The following is a 17,500-nucleotide window of genomic DNA, read 5'->3' as shown; positions in this document are numbered from 1 at the left end:
ACTTAATCCAATAGTAAAACGACGAAGGCGTTGCTCTTCTTCGTAAAGCCAATCCCATGGCTGAGAGAGAGAGAGGGGGAGAGAGAGAGAGAGAGAGAGAAAGAGAGAGAGAGAGAGGGGGGGGAGAGAGGGAGAGAGAGAGGGAGACTGGGAGAGGGAGAGAGAGAGGGAGAGAGAGAGAGAGAGAGAGAGAGGGGCGCTTCAATCGGGGTTCTGGCTTGCATTTTTTAGTGTTTACTTTTGCTCATAAATCCAGTGAGAAAGTCTTGTGGAAAATGGATACTGCCAATCAGGTTTGTAAATCACTCCAACTCAGCATTGTGTTTTTTTCTTTTCTATGTGCGTGTAATCATCTGTTTAATTGGACATGCAGTGTAGCTATTATGTGACATTAAATGCCAGACCATATGTTTTATGTGTAAATTGCCCTTATTGTACAGCTTGCATCTTCTGGGACATTCCAAGTTCTGAAGTTACCTCTGGGATTTATCCGCGTTTTGGAATGGGTAAGTTGGAAGTTTGCTTTTGCATGACATTTGTTGATTGATTGATTGATTGATTGATTGATTGAATACTTTATTAACAGTTTGCAAAAAAAAGCACAGAAAGTGCAGTTCTATACAAGGTCTGCTAAAAGCACCATGGCTTGTTTCCATTGGGGTCCTGTGTATTCAATTTATAGAAACATTTAATTACAATATACAATACTATGCAAAAACAACATATAAACGAGTAGTAATCAAAAAGAAAAATATGTACAGTAAACAGTTCGTGGGGGGGAGGGGCATAAATAAATAACTTGGTGAAAGACATTAAAGGGGCTCCATTTGCAGATGAATGATAATGTGTCAAGTGTTTCATTTGGATCTGCAGGGCAGGCTCCCCAAATTGTCTTTGATGTTCCTCCATTTGGAAGATGGCCTAAAAACAATCAATAATAATAATAATAATAACAGTGATAAGTTAAACACTTGAACCCTCTAGTCCAGTGTTTCCCAAACCTTTTAGCTCAAGACCCAAAATAGAAATTAGATGTTTGCCCCGTACCCAAACCAGTGTGGAAATAGCCGATCTACAAGCTCACAAGGCGCCACAACGTGGCGTTGTGAGCTTGTAGATCGGCTATTTTCAGCACTTCTTAAACATTTGTTTTCTAATTTATGGAATTTCTTTGATTAAAAACTAAATACAAATCATTGATTTATTTTTTTATTAATTAAAATATTTATATTTTTTGACATTTACTCGTGACCCATAAAAATGTACCTGCGAACCAAACATGGGTCCCAACCCAGTGTTTGGGAAACAGTGCTCTAGTAAACTGGACCTCGGTAAGCTCTCTACTTGGACTGCTTCCGTCTACACCTGTCTCTTTGCCAAAAGCAGCCAATAGGCTGTATCTGATGGATGGATCACATGTTGGGGTTACCAACTGTAACATTCTGGGTATATTTTTCTCCCATTCCTGTGCGTCTTCTGTCAAAGGTCAACATTCTCTGTCAATAATCGCCCCAGGTCAAAAACAAAAAAAGAGAGAGATTCTACAAATCAGTGTGAGAACAGCTTCATTGGCCTATTGATATACTAGCCTACCTCATCAAGTGCCAAGTGCCGTTTGTAGTTCTTAATTGTGTGTGTGTGTGTGTGTGTGTGTGTGTGTGTGTGTGTGTGTGTGTGTGTGTGTGTGTGTGTGTGTGTGTGTGTGTGTGTGTGTGTGTCACATTTTAACCACTTTAACCATATTTTTGGCTATTCAAAAATAGCCAATCTACATGCTCTCAATAGAGCAGGGACACAAAATACATAACCACCATACTTTATATATACCATACTTTACCGTACAGATTGGACAAAATTACATTTTATTCATTAAAAGAAAGTTACATAGTGCCGCTTTAAGTCTACACATTTGTTAGTGGACCGAAAAGGTTTGGGTTAAGCCAAGGCTTTTTTTTGTCTACCCTATTTGAAAAGTAACAAACGTTTCAAAACAAAACAAAATAACACAGTTCAAAACGAAATAACACAGTTAGTTATTTAATTACCATTTAAATCAGTGGTTCTCAAACTTTTTCATGTCACAGACCCCCAAGTTCATATATATTTGGTGGCCGACCCCATTAGAATTTCTTTTTTTCCGCCATACTCATAAGGGATGCTGCCCATACGAGTTGTTAAACATGATTAACAAATATTCCAAATATTTCACATGTTTTCAAGATGTTTTGAAAATAGCAGATCTACAAGCCGATCTACAAGCACACAACGTCATACGTTGGCTTTAACTCATTTTGCTGGGGACCCCCACCCCCGGACACTATTTTGAGAACCACTGATTTAAATAATCTCTCTCTCCAACTCGCACCAAGAAAGAACACATGCACACATGCAGGCATGCATGCATGTATGTGCAAGCTTGCCCGCACAAACACACACATTCACATGCTCAGGCATGCGTGTAGAGTCTGACACATGCACCAAGCCTCCAGAAAACGCAACCAACCAAAAATAAATAAATACAAATACAAATAAAACGTTGAAATATATATGGAGATACAAGGTTTCTGCCCGACAGCAACGAAATATGACCTTTGCCTTAGTTCGTCACTTACCATCTCAAGAGGAGGAGACTATGGTTATGGATGCAAACAATTCAAATCATGACCTACGTATTCTAATGTATTCAAGAGGACAGATTTGTACCCAACAGTGATATCACCATCTTATTACAATAATAGCTGGACTAATGTGTAAAAATATATATAGAAAAGAAGAAGAAAAAAATATGGTGACTGCACACAGTATAGTACAGTGGTTCTCAAAGTGGGGTCTGGGGACCCCCAGGGGTCCCTGAGGAGTTCCAGGGGGTCCTCAGCACAATTGGGGGTCCAATGCCAAATACATATTGATTTGGGGGTCCTTGACATGAAAATGTTTGAAAACCACTGCAGTAGTGGACATGCAATTTGTGCTACAGCTTCAGTCCCAATAGTCATCTTATACTGTATCTGTCAGCATATGGAGCCAAGTGACATATTAGCTGCAGAAGCCTACATCTGGCTTGATTTGGCCCTCTATTAGCCTCTAGCGTTGTTTAGGCGCTAGGGTGGCACAGTGGTAAAGTGCCTGCCCACCACCGTAGAGGTTGTGGGTTCGAATCCACCGTGGTGCATCCGGCTTTGTTGAGTGTCTGTATGAACTCAATTGGCCCAGAAGATATTCAAATTTAAGCTCACCCTGGGTCACAATGCGAAGCACTGTGAGCTTGTAGATCAGCTATTTTCAGCGAAGATATAGAGTGAAAACAGGAGGAGGCCTATTAGCATAGACCCCTGGGGCACTCCTGTCAACTAATTATAATAGAGTTTAAGTGGTTCCTATTGAGCGTGGTTTGTTATAGGTGTCCGCCATTGTTTTTTAGTTTTTCTTTTCTGTACGTATGGCATTGCATTGGTTTTGTTAATAATGGAGAGCCCTATTAGACAGACTAGACTGTATAGCTTTCCTCTTCAGATTAAACCACCAGGAGGAAACATATGGTCGTCAGTGAGATCCGTTTCCATGGCCCCGGGCGGCCAAAGGCATGTGTGTTTCGATAGCGATTGACATTTACTTTGCTAATGAAGTCTTGAATACATCGGCTGCAGGCTGCGCTGACTGCAACCATGACGATTGTAACGGTCTTCCCCCATTAGTGGCTTTTATCTTTGAATGAGGTCTGCACAGGGCTATGATAAAAATCCATTTTAGAGATTTTGTTTGGAGGATTGCAAGAGAATGTTTTTCAGCTCATGGTGTGTGTGTGTGTGTATGGCTGAGTGTATGGCTGAGTGTGTGTGTGTGTGTGTGTGTGTGTGTGTGTGTGTGTGTGTGTGCGTGCGTGCGTGCGTGCGTGCGTGCGTGCGTGCGTGCGTGCGTGCGTGCGTGCGTGCGTGCGTGCGTGCGTGCGTGCGTGCGTGTTTGTTTGCGTGCATGTGTGCGCGTGAGTGCCAGCTCTTGGCCTGTTTGGCACGCTGTTAGTGAATGACATATTACGCTTCAAACGGCTTTAAGGTCCCCTTCTCTCCTCCATCCACCAAGTCATGCAGAAGCTGTCCTTTGAGATGTGCCCCAACTCTTCATTGTGTGTGTGTGTGTGTGTGTGTGTGTGTGTGTGTGTGTGTGTGTGTGTGTGTGTGCGCGCGCGTGTGTGTGTGTGTGTGTGTGTGTGTGTGTGTGTGTGTGTGTGTGTGTGTGTGTGTGTGTGTGCGAGTGAGAGTCGAGAGAGAGATTGAGAGAACGAGAGAACGAGAGAGAGCAAGTGAAATTGTAGCGTTGATTGGGCATATCATTGCTGTTGGGTGGAAACCTTGTATGCTCAAAACAGTTCCTTTTTATTTATTATTTTAAAAACATTTTAAAATAGAGAAATAAGCTGCTAGAAGCTCACAACGCGTCTTGTAGATCTGCTATTTTCACTACTTTTTGCCTCACTCTCGTATGAAGTATGGCATTAATTTACCAAAAAAGATCTGAGGTTTCTGCCCGACAGCAAAGATATTATGCAACTGATGTATATTCATTTTGCGAGCTGACACATTAGCATACCGTTACACAGTAAACTCCATCATATCAATGGCCTCCCGTGAAAGCTAAATCGCTGTTGAGTCACAAAATATGGTGAATCCTGATTCTAACAAAATCCACCCACACCCAGAGTCCCAGGACTGACCCAGGACTCACCCCCCTGTCCTGTGATGTCAGCCTCACTACTGAGCTGTATGCCAGGGTGGCATGCCCCAGGGTAGACACATGTACGTACGTACGTACGTACGTACACACGCACGCACGTTTGTATTACTCTACGTGTGAGGACATCGACAGGACGGTGGTTTTATGGATGGCATTTAAAAATTGTTGCCATTATTAACCTTATCCTTAACCCATTAAGGCCTGAGCGAGGTTCCGATTCTACGAAATGTCTTCTAAATCCTAACAGTTTTCTGAAAAATTTATGTTGCTATGTATCAGTGGTTTTCAAACGTTTTCATGTCAAGGACCTCCAAGATTATATGTATTTGGCCGTGGAGCCCCATCTCAAAATAATATGTTGTTCCAGGGACCCCCAGAAGCAAAGATTTGAGTTAAAAATCGCTTTAAAAATATACATACATACATGCAAAGATTTTCATGATTTAAAAAGAAATAGCAGATCTACAAGCTCATAGCGCGCCATTCAGTGATGCGCTATAGCTTGTATATCTGCTATTTTTGAATAGCCAAAGTGTAAAATAATGGTTTAAGATGCGTTCCTGGTTTGAATGGGTTAAAGCCACGACACCGGCTCGCAACAAAGTAGAAATCAGGCGTATGGTACTGTAACTCCAACCCTATAGACCTAAACCTAACCTCTTCAATCTAAACCTGAACCTGAATCTTTTACTAATTGTAAGTCTAACTCGACTTAACCTAACGTAACTAGAGGTTACGAATGTAACCCCGGTTTTAGTAGGTTCGGAGTTTACTACTCACTATGGGATATCAGCGCCCTCAGGCGATGAGACAGAGCAACACACACGCTCCCGGTGCCAATACTGATTGGCTAAGGGTATGTCACGAGTCCGGAAGACCCGGGAGTATAAAGCTCCCTCGTGACGTAGGCTCTTCCTCTTAACATTCTCCTCTCTGCATGCCAAATGCGCACAGAAAGGGGTGTCTGGTGAGTAGTAAACTCCGAACCTACTAAAACCGGGGTTACATTCGTAACCTCTAGTTTTACCACGGTTCTCCGTTTACTACTCACTATGGGATTCATAAACCCCCCTTGAGGTAATGAGCCACACAACCCTGACAACCCCGCACGTCCCTCAGCTCCTAGGTCACGTCCCCCCTGGACGTGACCTATGGCCCCATGGGCGCCCCCAACCCACCGGGCTGGGATGCGGTATAGATAATCAAGCTAGGCCCTGACAGACTCCAGAGTCCGCCTATTTACTAATCAGGCAGACACAAGCCTGCCTCATAACTCAATATGAGGAACAGGGCCCCATCTCCTGGGAGCCAGCCCAGCTGGTCCCACGGAAACCCCAGAGGAAGTCGAGAAATAGGGAGAAAGCCCCAAGCCTACTCCCTTCCCTCCACTGGCCTGGAGGCAGCCGCTACGCCTAGGACCGCGCGCGCCAAGGATGACGCCGCCACGTCCAGGCTGTAGAAAACCGCAAAGGTCGATTGGGACGACCAATTTGCGGCTGCACAGATCTCCTGGATCGAAGCTCCCCTGTAGAGAGCCCAGGATGTAGCCATGCCTCTAGTAGAGTGAGCCCTCAGACCCTCCGGGACAGGGGCACCACTACCCACATAAGCCAACCTAATGGCATCTCGGATCCATCTAGAAAACGTTGCCTTATTGACCGCCTTCCTCTGAACCCCAAGGCCCAAAAGAGACAAAGAGCTACGTCGATGAGCGATTGGCCGCTGTCTTCTGACAATAGAGCTTCAACTCTCACTGGACAGAACAATGCAACCGCCTATCCTCCGCCGAAACGAAGGGAGGCGGATGGAAGGCTACCAACTCACCCGGATCCGGGGCCACCCCGGTCCTGGTAACGAACGTCAGGTTAGGTTTAAGCAAAACCCTCCTGTCATTGTTAAAACACTTCATGCACTCCGGACTCATCAAGAGTGCATGCATGTCACTGACCCGTTTAGCCGTAGACAGGGCCACCAAGAGGACCGTGTTGAGACTAAAGATCCTCAGATCCACAGACTCAAAAGGCTCGAACGATGGACAGCATAGTGCCTCCAGCACAACCGTCAGACCCCAGGCTGGGAACAGTGGCCTGTTACCCGGCCTGGCTCTCCTGGCGCCGCACAAAACCGGCGCACCAAGGGGTGCTGGCCCACCGTCTTGCCATCGAAACTTCGTGGCAAGCGAAATGGCCGCCCCAAACACCTTCACTGTTGAGAAGGATAAATCCTGATCTAGCCTTCTCTGCAGAAAGTAAGAATGCTACACATCGAGGCCTGGAAAGCCACCACCACTGGTGACTGTTCCAACCCCCATCTGACCTCGTAAGCATTCCTCGTGGACACGGCCCTTGCGCCCTGGATGGTAGCCATCACGTCAGGGGGAAGGCCACACGAGCTCAAATTCACCCACTCACGGGCCAGACCCATAGGTCTAGGTCCTGAGGGCGTCCCCCCTCCCTGCCGCAGCAAGTCCCTGCCGACAAGGAGGGCCCAAGGCACGTCGTGAAGGAGAGGAATTATCTCCTGACCTCTACGTGTCCCATGCTGGGGCCACCAGCAACATCAACAACCCTCGGAGCCTGACCCTCCCCCACATGGGGAGGATCAGCTCTATTGGTGGGAAAGCATAGAGCAGTTCGTTCAGGAGGCTCGGCACCTGGAACGCCTGAATGGACGCGAGACGTGAGTCGCATCACAGCGCCATCTCGCACGCCAAACCGTCCAACACCAGGGAGGCCAAACCTTCCTGCTTGTTGACATAGCCCATGGTCGCGGTGTTGTATGTTCTGATCGAGACAGAACAACCCGGAAACCGAGCACCGAACTGTTTGAGAGCGAGGAAAAACCCAGTGAGGCTGGCGTCCGTGGTGATGACCTTCTGTGATATCACAGCGCCTATACTGACCCCCTGGGACAGAAAAGCCACCTGCGACCACGATCCGAGTGTCTCCACGACACCCTGGAAACACCACCACTTGCTGAAAGCCTGAGGTGAGTGGGATCCGAAGAGCTCGCTGCCACCTCTATACAGGTCTCATGTAGAACCTGCCCGAGCGGATTAAGTGAATGACTGAAGCCATGAGACTCACCGCCTGCATGCCTAGTTTGTAAGTGACTTGACGCCCTACGCGAAAAGACCTCACACAAGCTAAGACGCTGTCTAACCTGCCCTTGGACAGCCGCGTTCTGAGCGTGTTCGAGTCCAGCGAGATCCCCCAAAAGGTGGTCCGCTGAGATGGAACCAGAACGCTCTTCTGGACGTTGATTGTGAACATAGCGACGTCAGGCGGGAGAGGGCCACGGCCGTGTGCCGTGCCACCTCCTCCTCTGAGCCAGCAATTAACCAGTCGTCGAAGTTAAGTCGACAGACCGATCCCCTGTCGCCGCAGTGGAGCTATGGCCGCATTGGTACACTGCACGAGCACTCGCAGGCTCAATGACATACCAAAGGGAAAAACCGTGTACTCGTACACTCCCCTTTGTAGCCGAAGTGCAGGAATTCTCTGTGTGGAGGCCAGACTGGAACGTGGAGGCAAGCAACCTAGAGGTTGATGCCCGCCCATCAGTGCCCCTGATGTACCGTTTTGCAACAGCTTTTACGGTCGTCAACAAAGAAATGGATACTTGTTGAGGCCCTTCAGATTCAGAAAGGGCCGTACGCCCCCCCCCCCTTTTTCTCACCAGAAAAAGCTTTGAACAGAAACCCAGTCGGTTCTGATTCGTAGATATTTCTCTGGTAACGCTCATGCTCAAGAGAGAGAGAGAGAACCTTCTCTCTTAGAGTCATGGCTGCTTTTATCTTCCGCATGAGAGAGACACACTCGTCTGACATAGGAAGTAACACAAGGCATGTGGAAAACACACCAGTTCAACCACAATGTGTTGTTGTTGTTCAGGGGAGCCTGGCCAGTACAACCACAGTGTGTCACTGCCGTACTGAGCTTAACCAGTAAAACACAGTGCAACGCTGATGTACTGGGATAAACACAGATTCGGATTGCAACCCTCCCAAAAGCTGCTCACCGAGCGAGCGAGTCGGGAGGAGGCGCTGCTGTTATCAGTCCCGTGGGCAACGTGCACATTTCCACGGGGACCGATGACGTCGCCACGCGGTCCAGCGGACTCGTACTGTGGCGTCCATTAGAGACCGTTAGTGTCTGCCATGCTGTAAAACAGGCCTGTCAGGCACAAAGGGCTCATAGAGGAGGCCATCGACGCCCAGGGACCCCCTGGGACCCCTAGCGTCGTGACCTCCTGACCGGGGCTGGATTACGTGCTTGTGTATTTTAAGACATTCTTAATGGAACAAAATAAGCACAGAGACAGTGTAAAACAACATAAAAAGTTTAACATACTCTTATGAAAACCCTTTATGTGTGTCTCAAAGCACTCAATGAACCTGAGCCTCCATCGTGGTAGTGTAGACAAAGGGCTAACTAGCTTAGTTTGTAAGCTTAGCCTGGTCTAGTCTAGCCTAGCTACAGGTTGCTTTTAGCCTTTAGCTGCTACCTGTAGCTGTTTGGCTAACCAAGAACGAAGGAGAGCTATGCCCACCGCAGCGTTGTTTTAGGGGACTGGCTAAGCGCTGCACCAAAACAACACTGCTCTTTAACTGTGTCGATGTTAGTGAGGCTAATCAGCTCGCTAAGTGAAACAACATCAGCCTGACTCTATGGGCTCATAGAGGAGGCCTTCGACGCCCAGGGACCCCCTGGGACCCCTAGCGTCGTGACCTCCTGGCCGGGGCTGGATAATGTGCTTGTGTATTTTAGTACATTTTTAATGCAACAAAATAAAGCACAAAGACAGTGTAAAAACAACATAAACAGTTTAACATACTCTTATGAAAACCCTTTATGTTTGTCTCAAGGCACCCAGTGAACCTGAGCCTCCATCGTGGTAGTGTAGACAAAGGGCTAACTAGCTTAGCCTGTAAGCTTAGCCTGGTCTAGTCTAGCCTAGCTACAGGTCGCCTTTAGCCTTTAGCTGCTACCTGTAGTTGTTTGGCTAACCAAGAACGAAGGAGAGCTATGGTCACCACGTGTTGTTTTAGGGGACTGTCTAAGCACTGCACCAAAACAACACTGCTCTTTAACTGTGTCGATGTTAGTGAGGCTAGTCAGCCACTAAGTGAAAACAACAGCAGTCTGACTGGAGGCTATGCTAACCTAGCATACCATAGCTAGTAATAGTCACGGCTAACTCACCGGGAGTGAAGAGACGTTGACATCCGTTTTCATGGAAACAGGTGACGTCGACACCTAACCCACAGGGCCCGTGCAAGCGTGGGGGTCACGTGACTGAGTACGGAAGCATTCCACGCTGCTCCCTTGGTGTTTACAAAGTCCGTCGCCATCTTGTCTAGGCTTCTTGGCCTGGCTAAAGGAAGCGACGGAGCCACCTCCACTGAAGGAAGCACTCTGTCGCCCTCCAGAGGCTGGCGTGACACGGTGCTTGGCAGGTTGTAAATATTGGGGTGACCTTCGACCCGCGCCGCCATCTTGCAAACCTTCCTTCCCACAGTGGGCCTCTGGCGCCCTCTGCCGGATGGATGGTAGAATTGGAAGTTGTTGTTTTTTTTGGCGTGACCCATGTACACTGGTGTATAGAATTAGCAATGGTTTTATTACCTTTGTCTTGTTCATATCATGCACAGTATTCATCCCAGCAGCGTTTGGAAAGTCACCAAGGGACTTTCCAAGCGCTTTGGGCTTATAAGGAGTGGTTATCAACACGGGGACCACCTAGTGATCCCTATGCATCGATGCACCCCGACAGTTGTTGAAAACAGGCAGAGAAGTATCCCATTATTGTCTATCATGCTGTGAAAGCAGGCCTGATAGGCACAATGGGCTTATAGAGGAGGGCATCGACGCCCGGGGACCCCCAGGGACCCCTAGCGTCGTGACCTCCTGACCGGGGCTGGAAGTGTGCTTGTGTATTTTGGGAAAATTTTAATGGAACAGAATAAAACACGGAAACAGCATAAACAGTTCAACATACTCTTATGAAAACCCTTTATGTGTCTCAAAGCACCCGATTGTAGCCTCGTTCTTCGTGGTACAGACGCCGGCTCTGAAGAGGCTAACGAGCTGGTGTTGTCCTAGCAAGCTAAGCTAGAACAGCGCTGCTAACAACCTGTTGCTTAGTGAGGCTAGCCATTCGTTGAAACCAGCCGCCACAGGTTCGAGGATCTCTTCCTCGGTGGCTGCGGGAGGTTCTCCCCGTCCGGGGCTCGTCGTGGACACCTCCTGGGTGTCCTGGTACGACGGGAGCTCCAGGAAATCTTCCCCGTCCTCCGCCATGTCGTCATCGTGAAGAGCCATCGACTCCTCGCTGGCAGGGGGGGAGGGAGGGCCGCTGCTAGCATGCTGCGGTGGGGACAAGCCCCCATCGCAGCAGCAGCGGCGGGAGGTGGCGTCAGCGTCGTGGACGCTTGACGCTCTAGTCTTGGCATCGGCACCGGTGGGGGTCCCATGAGCCGGGGGGCCGCTCGTGCTGCCCGACTGGGGTCCCCGGTCCGGTGGCGGTGGAGGTCTCACCGTTATCTCGTCTAGTCCAGCCGACCAGGGTCCTAGCCCTGACAAGCCGAGCGTCAAGTTGAGAAACGGTTAACCTCGTGCAGTTAGGGCACGCATCTGTCTCACCCGGGTGGGTCCTGGCGCAGAACGCGTGATCGACCCCCAAGCAGTGGATGAAGACGCGGTGGGGGTCGTCTGCGGCGATGAGGGGGTCGCATTCCGCGAACCCGCAACTCCTCGGTGGTTCCATCTTGGTCCTCGGTCTGGGAAAACAACAGGCTAAAGCCTAGCCAGTAGCGTAGCCTAGTAGCTGCTAGTATTAGCCTAGCCACTGAATGAATGAATGAGCTAGTAGCTGCTAACCGGTGTTAGCAGCTAACCGGCTTTTTCAGCTAACCGGCTTTTCCAGAACAGACCAAGAATTAAGGAAAACTGAGAGGATAGGTAAGTAAATACTTAATAATAAGTTCCGGGAGAAAACTTATTTGCAAGGATTTTCCCGTGGGGATATACTCCGTATTCCCGCGTTGGGTTAAGTTGAAAAATTTCTTGCTTTCTTGTGTGTGAATTTCTGCGCATTCGCTTGCAGAGTGGAGAAAAGAGGAAGAGCCTACGTCACGAGGGAGCTTTATACTCCCGGGTCTTCCGGACTCGTGACATACCCTTAGCCAATCAGTATTGGCACCGGGAGCGTGTGTGTTGCTCTGTCTCATCGCCTGAGGGCGCTGATATCCCATAGTGAGTAGTAAACGGAGAACCGTGGTAAAACCATAAAACAGCCATTTCTCTTGTGAGGGTCAGGAAAATGGGTACTTTTTTTTACATTCTACTACACTTGTGGGGACATTTGGACCTCACAAGTATTGTAACACAAGTACACAGACACACAGCGACACAGACTGTGTTTGTGAGTGTCAGATAATCTGATGCCGTTAGAGAATATTCTTGTCATTATTCCTTGGCTTCATCTGAAGTCTTCCCTGAATAGAAAAAAGAAAGAGTCTGGCCTTGTGGTGTAGCAATGGAAGTGCAAATGTTATCTTAGGTAATCACTGCCACTGAATGCAGAGGGATTGGCTAAATTAGATGCATCTCTCTCTCTCTCTCTCTCTCTCTCTCTCTCTCTCTCTCTCTCTCTCTCTCTCCCCCTTCCTCCCTCCCTCTCTCTCTTTCGAAAAAACAAGTGATCAGAAAACAATCTGTGATGTCTCCTTTTATATTATCTGATAACTGATTATATGAGAAAGGTTGCAATCGTTCAGAAATGTGTTTATTCATATAAGCTGGTCTAGCTCGTTCTCATTGACTGCAATGCAATCCCTTGAACTTCCGGTTCCAGTTTGCCTCCAGACAGTGACTCACATGCGTCAAGCGCTTCTGCCTCGGCGTCTGTTACTTCTGTATCATTTTTCTCGGGTCTGATGGGATGTTTACAGATGTGTCCCCTTAATAAGTATGCCTGGGTCATGGTAGGCGACTATAGCTCCTGGGTCTGATGGGATATTTCCTGATGTGTCAGGTCAGAGTTGAGTTGTCGTATCCCTCTCAGCTCGGTGAGCAATGCTTTGTGGTCTGCGCAGGGAAAGGTTGGCCTGTCTGTGGCAGACATGAATGGTCAATGAGGCCATCTCTCTCTCTCTCTCTCTCTCTCTCTCTCTCTCTCTCTCTCTCTCTCTCTCTCTCTCTCTCTCTCTCTCTCTCTCTCACACACACACACACACACACACACACCAAACACACAAACATGGGGAGAACAGAACTGTGTTAATTACTAAAAATGTTTGAGTTTTTTTTTTCTTGTCTTGGTAATGCACATTAACTCAAGTATAAGTTTAACTGAGCAACTTTCACTCGTGGTTGAGTAATATTTGACCAGGACTCCAGGAGTATCTATACTTTGACTCTGGGGTTGAGTTCAAGTGCTCTTTATCGAGCTCTAATGCTGTGACTTGTTGTGAGATTATAGATCTGCTATTTGAGGTGCATGACCACGGTGCACAACAAGTATAAATCAGGTATAACTCTAACCCCAATCTGGGAACCCATTCGGAAAAAAGAAATCATTCGCAAGGATTTTTGGAACTCAGTTTGGCTCCTCCCCTTTCTTAGTCCACTTCCTCCCGGGTGCTTCTGTGTTTATTCCTACTAACAACAACATTGCATGTTTAAGACAGTGGCGCTGACAGATTCTGATATTAGCAGAATTTGTCTTGAGAGATTAATCTAACCCTAACCCCTAAACCTCACTTTTAAATGTCTAATTCTAATCTGACCATAACCTGAATCTTTTGCTAATTGTAAACTTAACTAAAACAATATTTTTCTAACCATAAAACAACAACCATTTCTCTGTTAGGGCCAGATACAATGTCCTCACAATGTTTAGTTCTCAAATTCTACTATACTACTACAGCACGCGCACGCGCACGCGCGCACACACACACACACACACACACACACACACACACACACACACACACACACACACACACACACACACACACACACACACACACACACACACACCACACACACACACACAAACAGACACACAGCAATTATATTCAAATTGGCTTTATTGGCATGAGAAAAAATCAGTTTACGTTGCCAAAGCAATTATGAAACAAACCAAACACAAATCAAGAGTATTAAATGTATGTGATTTTGCAATTAAAAGGGGCTAAAGACATGTGTAAACAGAGCTGTGTCACATTGCCATTAGAAAAACTGGCTTACAAAACCAGGAGAATTGTGCATTTGCTGTTACAAGCAGTTAGGTAACATGGGCTTAACTTGGTATAAAGCGCTTTGAACAAATAGCAATATTTCAAGATTTTGCCATCACTCTGTATAAAATCGAGTGCAAATAGCAAAAATGTTCAAGTGTATTTAAAATAGTACAGATGTAGCAGTAGCTTTTCAAACACACACACACACACGCATGCACGCGCGCAAACACACACACACCCACACACACACACACACACACACACACACACACACACACACACACACACACACACACACACACGCACACAGAGAAAGAGAAGGGGGGGTCATATTACATTCCTGTTGGGTGGGCCCCATGCAGCCTAGCCTAGTAGTAAGTGGGGTGAGACACACACACATGCATGCGCGCTCGCACACACAAACACACTCACACTTACACGCACACGCACACGCACACCACACACACACACACACCACACACACACACACACACACACACACACACACACACACACACACACACACACAGCCTAGCTAATAGTAAGTGTGGTGACAATCACCGCAGGGCACACACACAGGGGCCGGGCCACAGCCAGCGAGGTCACCTGACTTCAAGTAGCCATGGAAACCCTACTGGGAGAAGACGAACATCGAGGACGAGAGAGAGACACTGTTACAAAAATAAAATGGAGAATTTTCTGCCTGCTCTGTTGTGGTCAGTCAAGGCTTACAGTACAGAGAGATAGAGAGGAGAGAGAGAGAGAGGAGAGAGAGAGAGAGAGAGAGAGAAGAATATCAGAATCAACTTTAATGTCACATCACTGGTTTAAAAGCGGAGGGGGGGGTGGCGGGGAGAAACAATTTAACATTAAATAAGCATGTCAAAGAGAAAATTTAAAAGATCAAGATATCCACATACTGTAGACACATATGCACATATAAGACCAGCAGTACGTTCATGAGGCAAGGTGTGAAAGTGGTAAGACATTGGTCGGGTCCACATAACAGGTGCATTATTAGATATACAGTAACAGAAACTTTCGTTTCGTTTCGTTACGTTGGTATAATAACAGTTTTATAAGCATTCGTAGCACGCCTGGAAAGACAAGACTATACTAGATTTGGTATTCATGTCAGGAAACAAAAAACAGAGCTGCGCCCATCGGATAATAATAATTTGAGCTATTTCATTTCACAGGGGAAATTCAGTTTTCAGCTTCAACCAGCTGATTGCTGCCCACATTGCCGGGGCCAGGAATTGAACCTGCTTCCCAGGCAGGCTCCCTACTCTTTCAGCTATCGCCGGCCTACTGTATGTCAAGGGATACATAACCGGGAACCATTTCAGGACTTCTAGAGTAGGCGTGGCCTAGACCGGATCACACTAGTCAGTTTGGAATGAAGACCATTCTGCCATGTGGAAAACCATGGTGACACGAGGTATAGGTCCATGCCCTGACAGCTCTCCTTTCATTCATTTCATTTTCTCCCGGTTTTACCGTTCTTTATTTGGTTCTGTTCACTCACATTTGTTCTTATACCTATATCCCCTTTCTTCTTGTTCACACGTTTCGTTCTGTTCCACTCCCTCAGGTAGTACAAGAGACGTTAGCAACACGTGTTAAGGTTTAATGACGGAGCCGTCGCATGTGAAGTGTGCGTGAGTCAGTCTGGAGTCTGTGATGGCCGCTTGGCCTTCTGTTTTGTACTTAACTAGCTGCCGTAAAATTGCTCATGTTGGCGGACCATAGTGATGTGTGTGTGTGTGTGTGTGGGGCTATTGCTTCTGCCTGACTGCAGGGAGAGGGATATTTTTACCACCCAGCGCACACACTCATATAGTGACTTAGCATGCACATACAGTAGGCTATCAATGCATATCACACACACGCTGTGCACACATTCATGTTGACCACACACACATGTCTGTGTGTGTGTGTGTGTGTGTGTGTGTGTGTGTGTTGTGTGTGTGTGTGTGTGTGTGTGTGTGTGTGTGTGTGTGTGTGTGTGTGTGTGTGTATGTGTGTGTGTGTGTGTGTGTGTGTGTGTGTGTGGTGTGTGTGTGTGTGTGTGTCTGCAATGGCACAGATTTGCAACGGACCCACATGCATCCACTGTGTCGGAGTCGGAGAGGCTGTTCTTTGTTGTTAATTTAACTGTAAAAAAACACTCAAAATATGTTCTTACATATTTACGCGGCACTTCAGCGCTGATCATTAGCATATAGAGCTTATTCAATACCATATTAGGAAGGGGGCTAAGCGAATTTAATGAGATATGCATCTCTCTCTCTCTCTCTCTCTCTCTCTCTCTCTCTCTCTCTCTCTCTCTCTCTCTCTCTCTCTCGCTCTCTCTTGTCTCCATAAAGGGTGCCCCAGATCAGTGTGACAGACTAGAACTGCTAAAGTGTGCACTCAACACTGTGATGATTCCTATCATCATTGAATAGAGCAGGAAGCCATGTGCTATAGGGGTGGCGCTCATTGATGAATACACCTTTTAGCCTGAATGCCACTTAACATCATTATCATCATCATCCTACTACCCACCACTCGCTGCATCTCTTCTTCCGTCTCACTTATTACATCCTTCTATCTAAGCAACTGCCTTTGTTTTTCTTCGCTGTCTCTTTTTCCTTTTCACAATCGACGTTCTTCATTACTGTGCCATTGCACTACGACAATGTTCCTCCTTCCCAGTCGTCCTCGATGACTTTCTTCTGCACTGTGCACAAAAATTTACCATCAGTTGGTGACTTAATGATGGTTCATGGTTCAATCTTTTTAATTGTCTCTGCCAGGCGAAAGGCCAAGATGCGGAGATTATGTTTTCACGCGTGTCATGTATGTGTCTGTGTTTGCACGGCTAATTTCGGAGACAGCTATTCGGATCAGTATAAAACCTCTGTGTATGCTGTCAGTAGGCCAACTCCGTCCCATCCATTGTTTTTTCAAATCAGCCTCATGGTGCTGCTGTACCAGCCTGCTTTACGTTTTGGCCTAGAACTCTTGTAGGTCGTATAATAAAAATAACATTTTCCTGGATTCCTTGGATCATGGAAAACACACTTTTTGCTATTACTCTATTAGTATTATTATATATATTGCTGGTGGGCTATGGACAGTTCAGAAACCTGCCTACCAATGACATCATCAATGGGGATTCCAAGCTAATAGGAATCTAGTTTGAAATGACCAAACCTGCCTACCGATGATGTCACTGGTAGGCATGTTTCTGACCTGTCCACAGCCCTCCCATGAGACAGAATAATGAGCATTAGTGAGGACCAATTATGTGAAGATAGGTTGAAAATGGGTGACAGTGGTCCTTTAAAATACAGTGTGACGGGAAATAGACAGTAGACAGTCAAATCATTCACTCACAGAGTGTTTGTTTTCATTCCTGTACTTCTCATTCCAGGTTTATCGTTATCTCTCTCTCTCACCCACTCTCCGTTTGTGCCCCTGCCCCTGCCCCCATTGTACCCATCTCTCTGCTCCTCTATCCCCTCTCCACCCCAC

The 17,500-nt window shown here is 46.9% G+C and overlaps 1 protein-coding gene across 1 annotated transcript in view; it reads left to right on the top strand.

The window, feature by feature from the left end:
* Positions 1-193: 193 nt before the first annotated feature.
* The window catches only part of synpra (synaptoporin a), a gene marked incomplete at its 3' end in the record, with an annotated part of 32,096 nt that continues 14,789 nt past the window's right edge, over positions 194-17,500 (top strand). The window contains exons 1-2 of the mRNA XM_080424024.1: positions 194-293; positions 441-506. Of these exons, the coding sequence (XP_080280150.1) occupies positions 276-293; positions 441-506 (84 nt within the window). The 5' untranslated portion in view covers positions 194-275. The remainder of the gene's footprint in view (positions 294-440; positions 507-17,500) is intronic.

Source organism: Gymnoscopelus braueri (assembly GCF_963280865.1).
Source record: "Gymnoscopelus braueri genome assembly, chromosome: 3".
NCBI lineage: Eukaryota > Metazoa > Chordata > Actinopteri > Myctophiformes > Myctophidae > Gymnoscopelus > Gymnoscopelus braueri.
The sequence above is the reverse complement of the archived record's forward strand: the minus strand, read 5'-3'. Positions and strand labels throughout refer to the sequence as shown.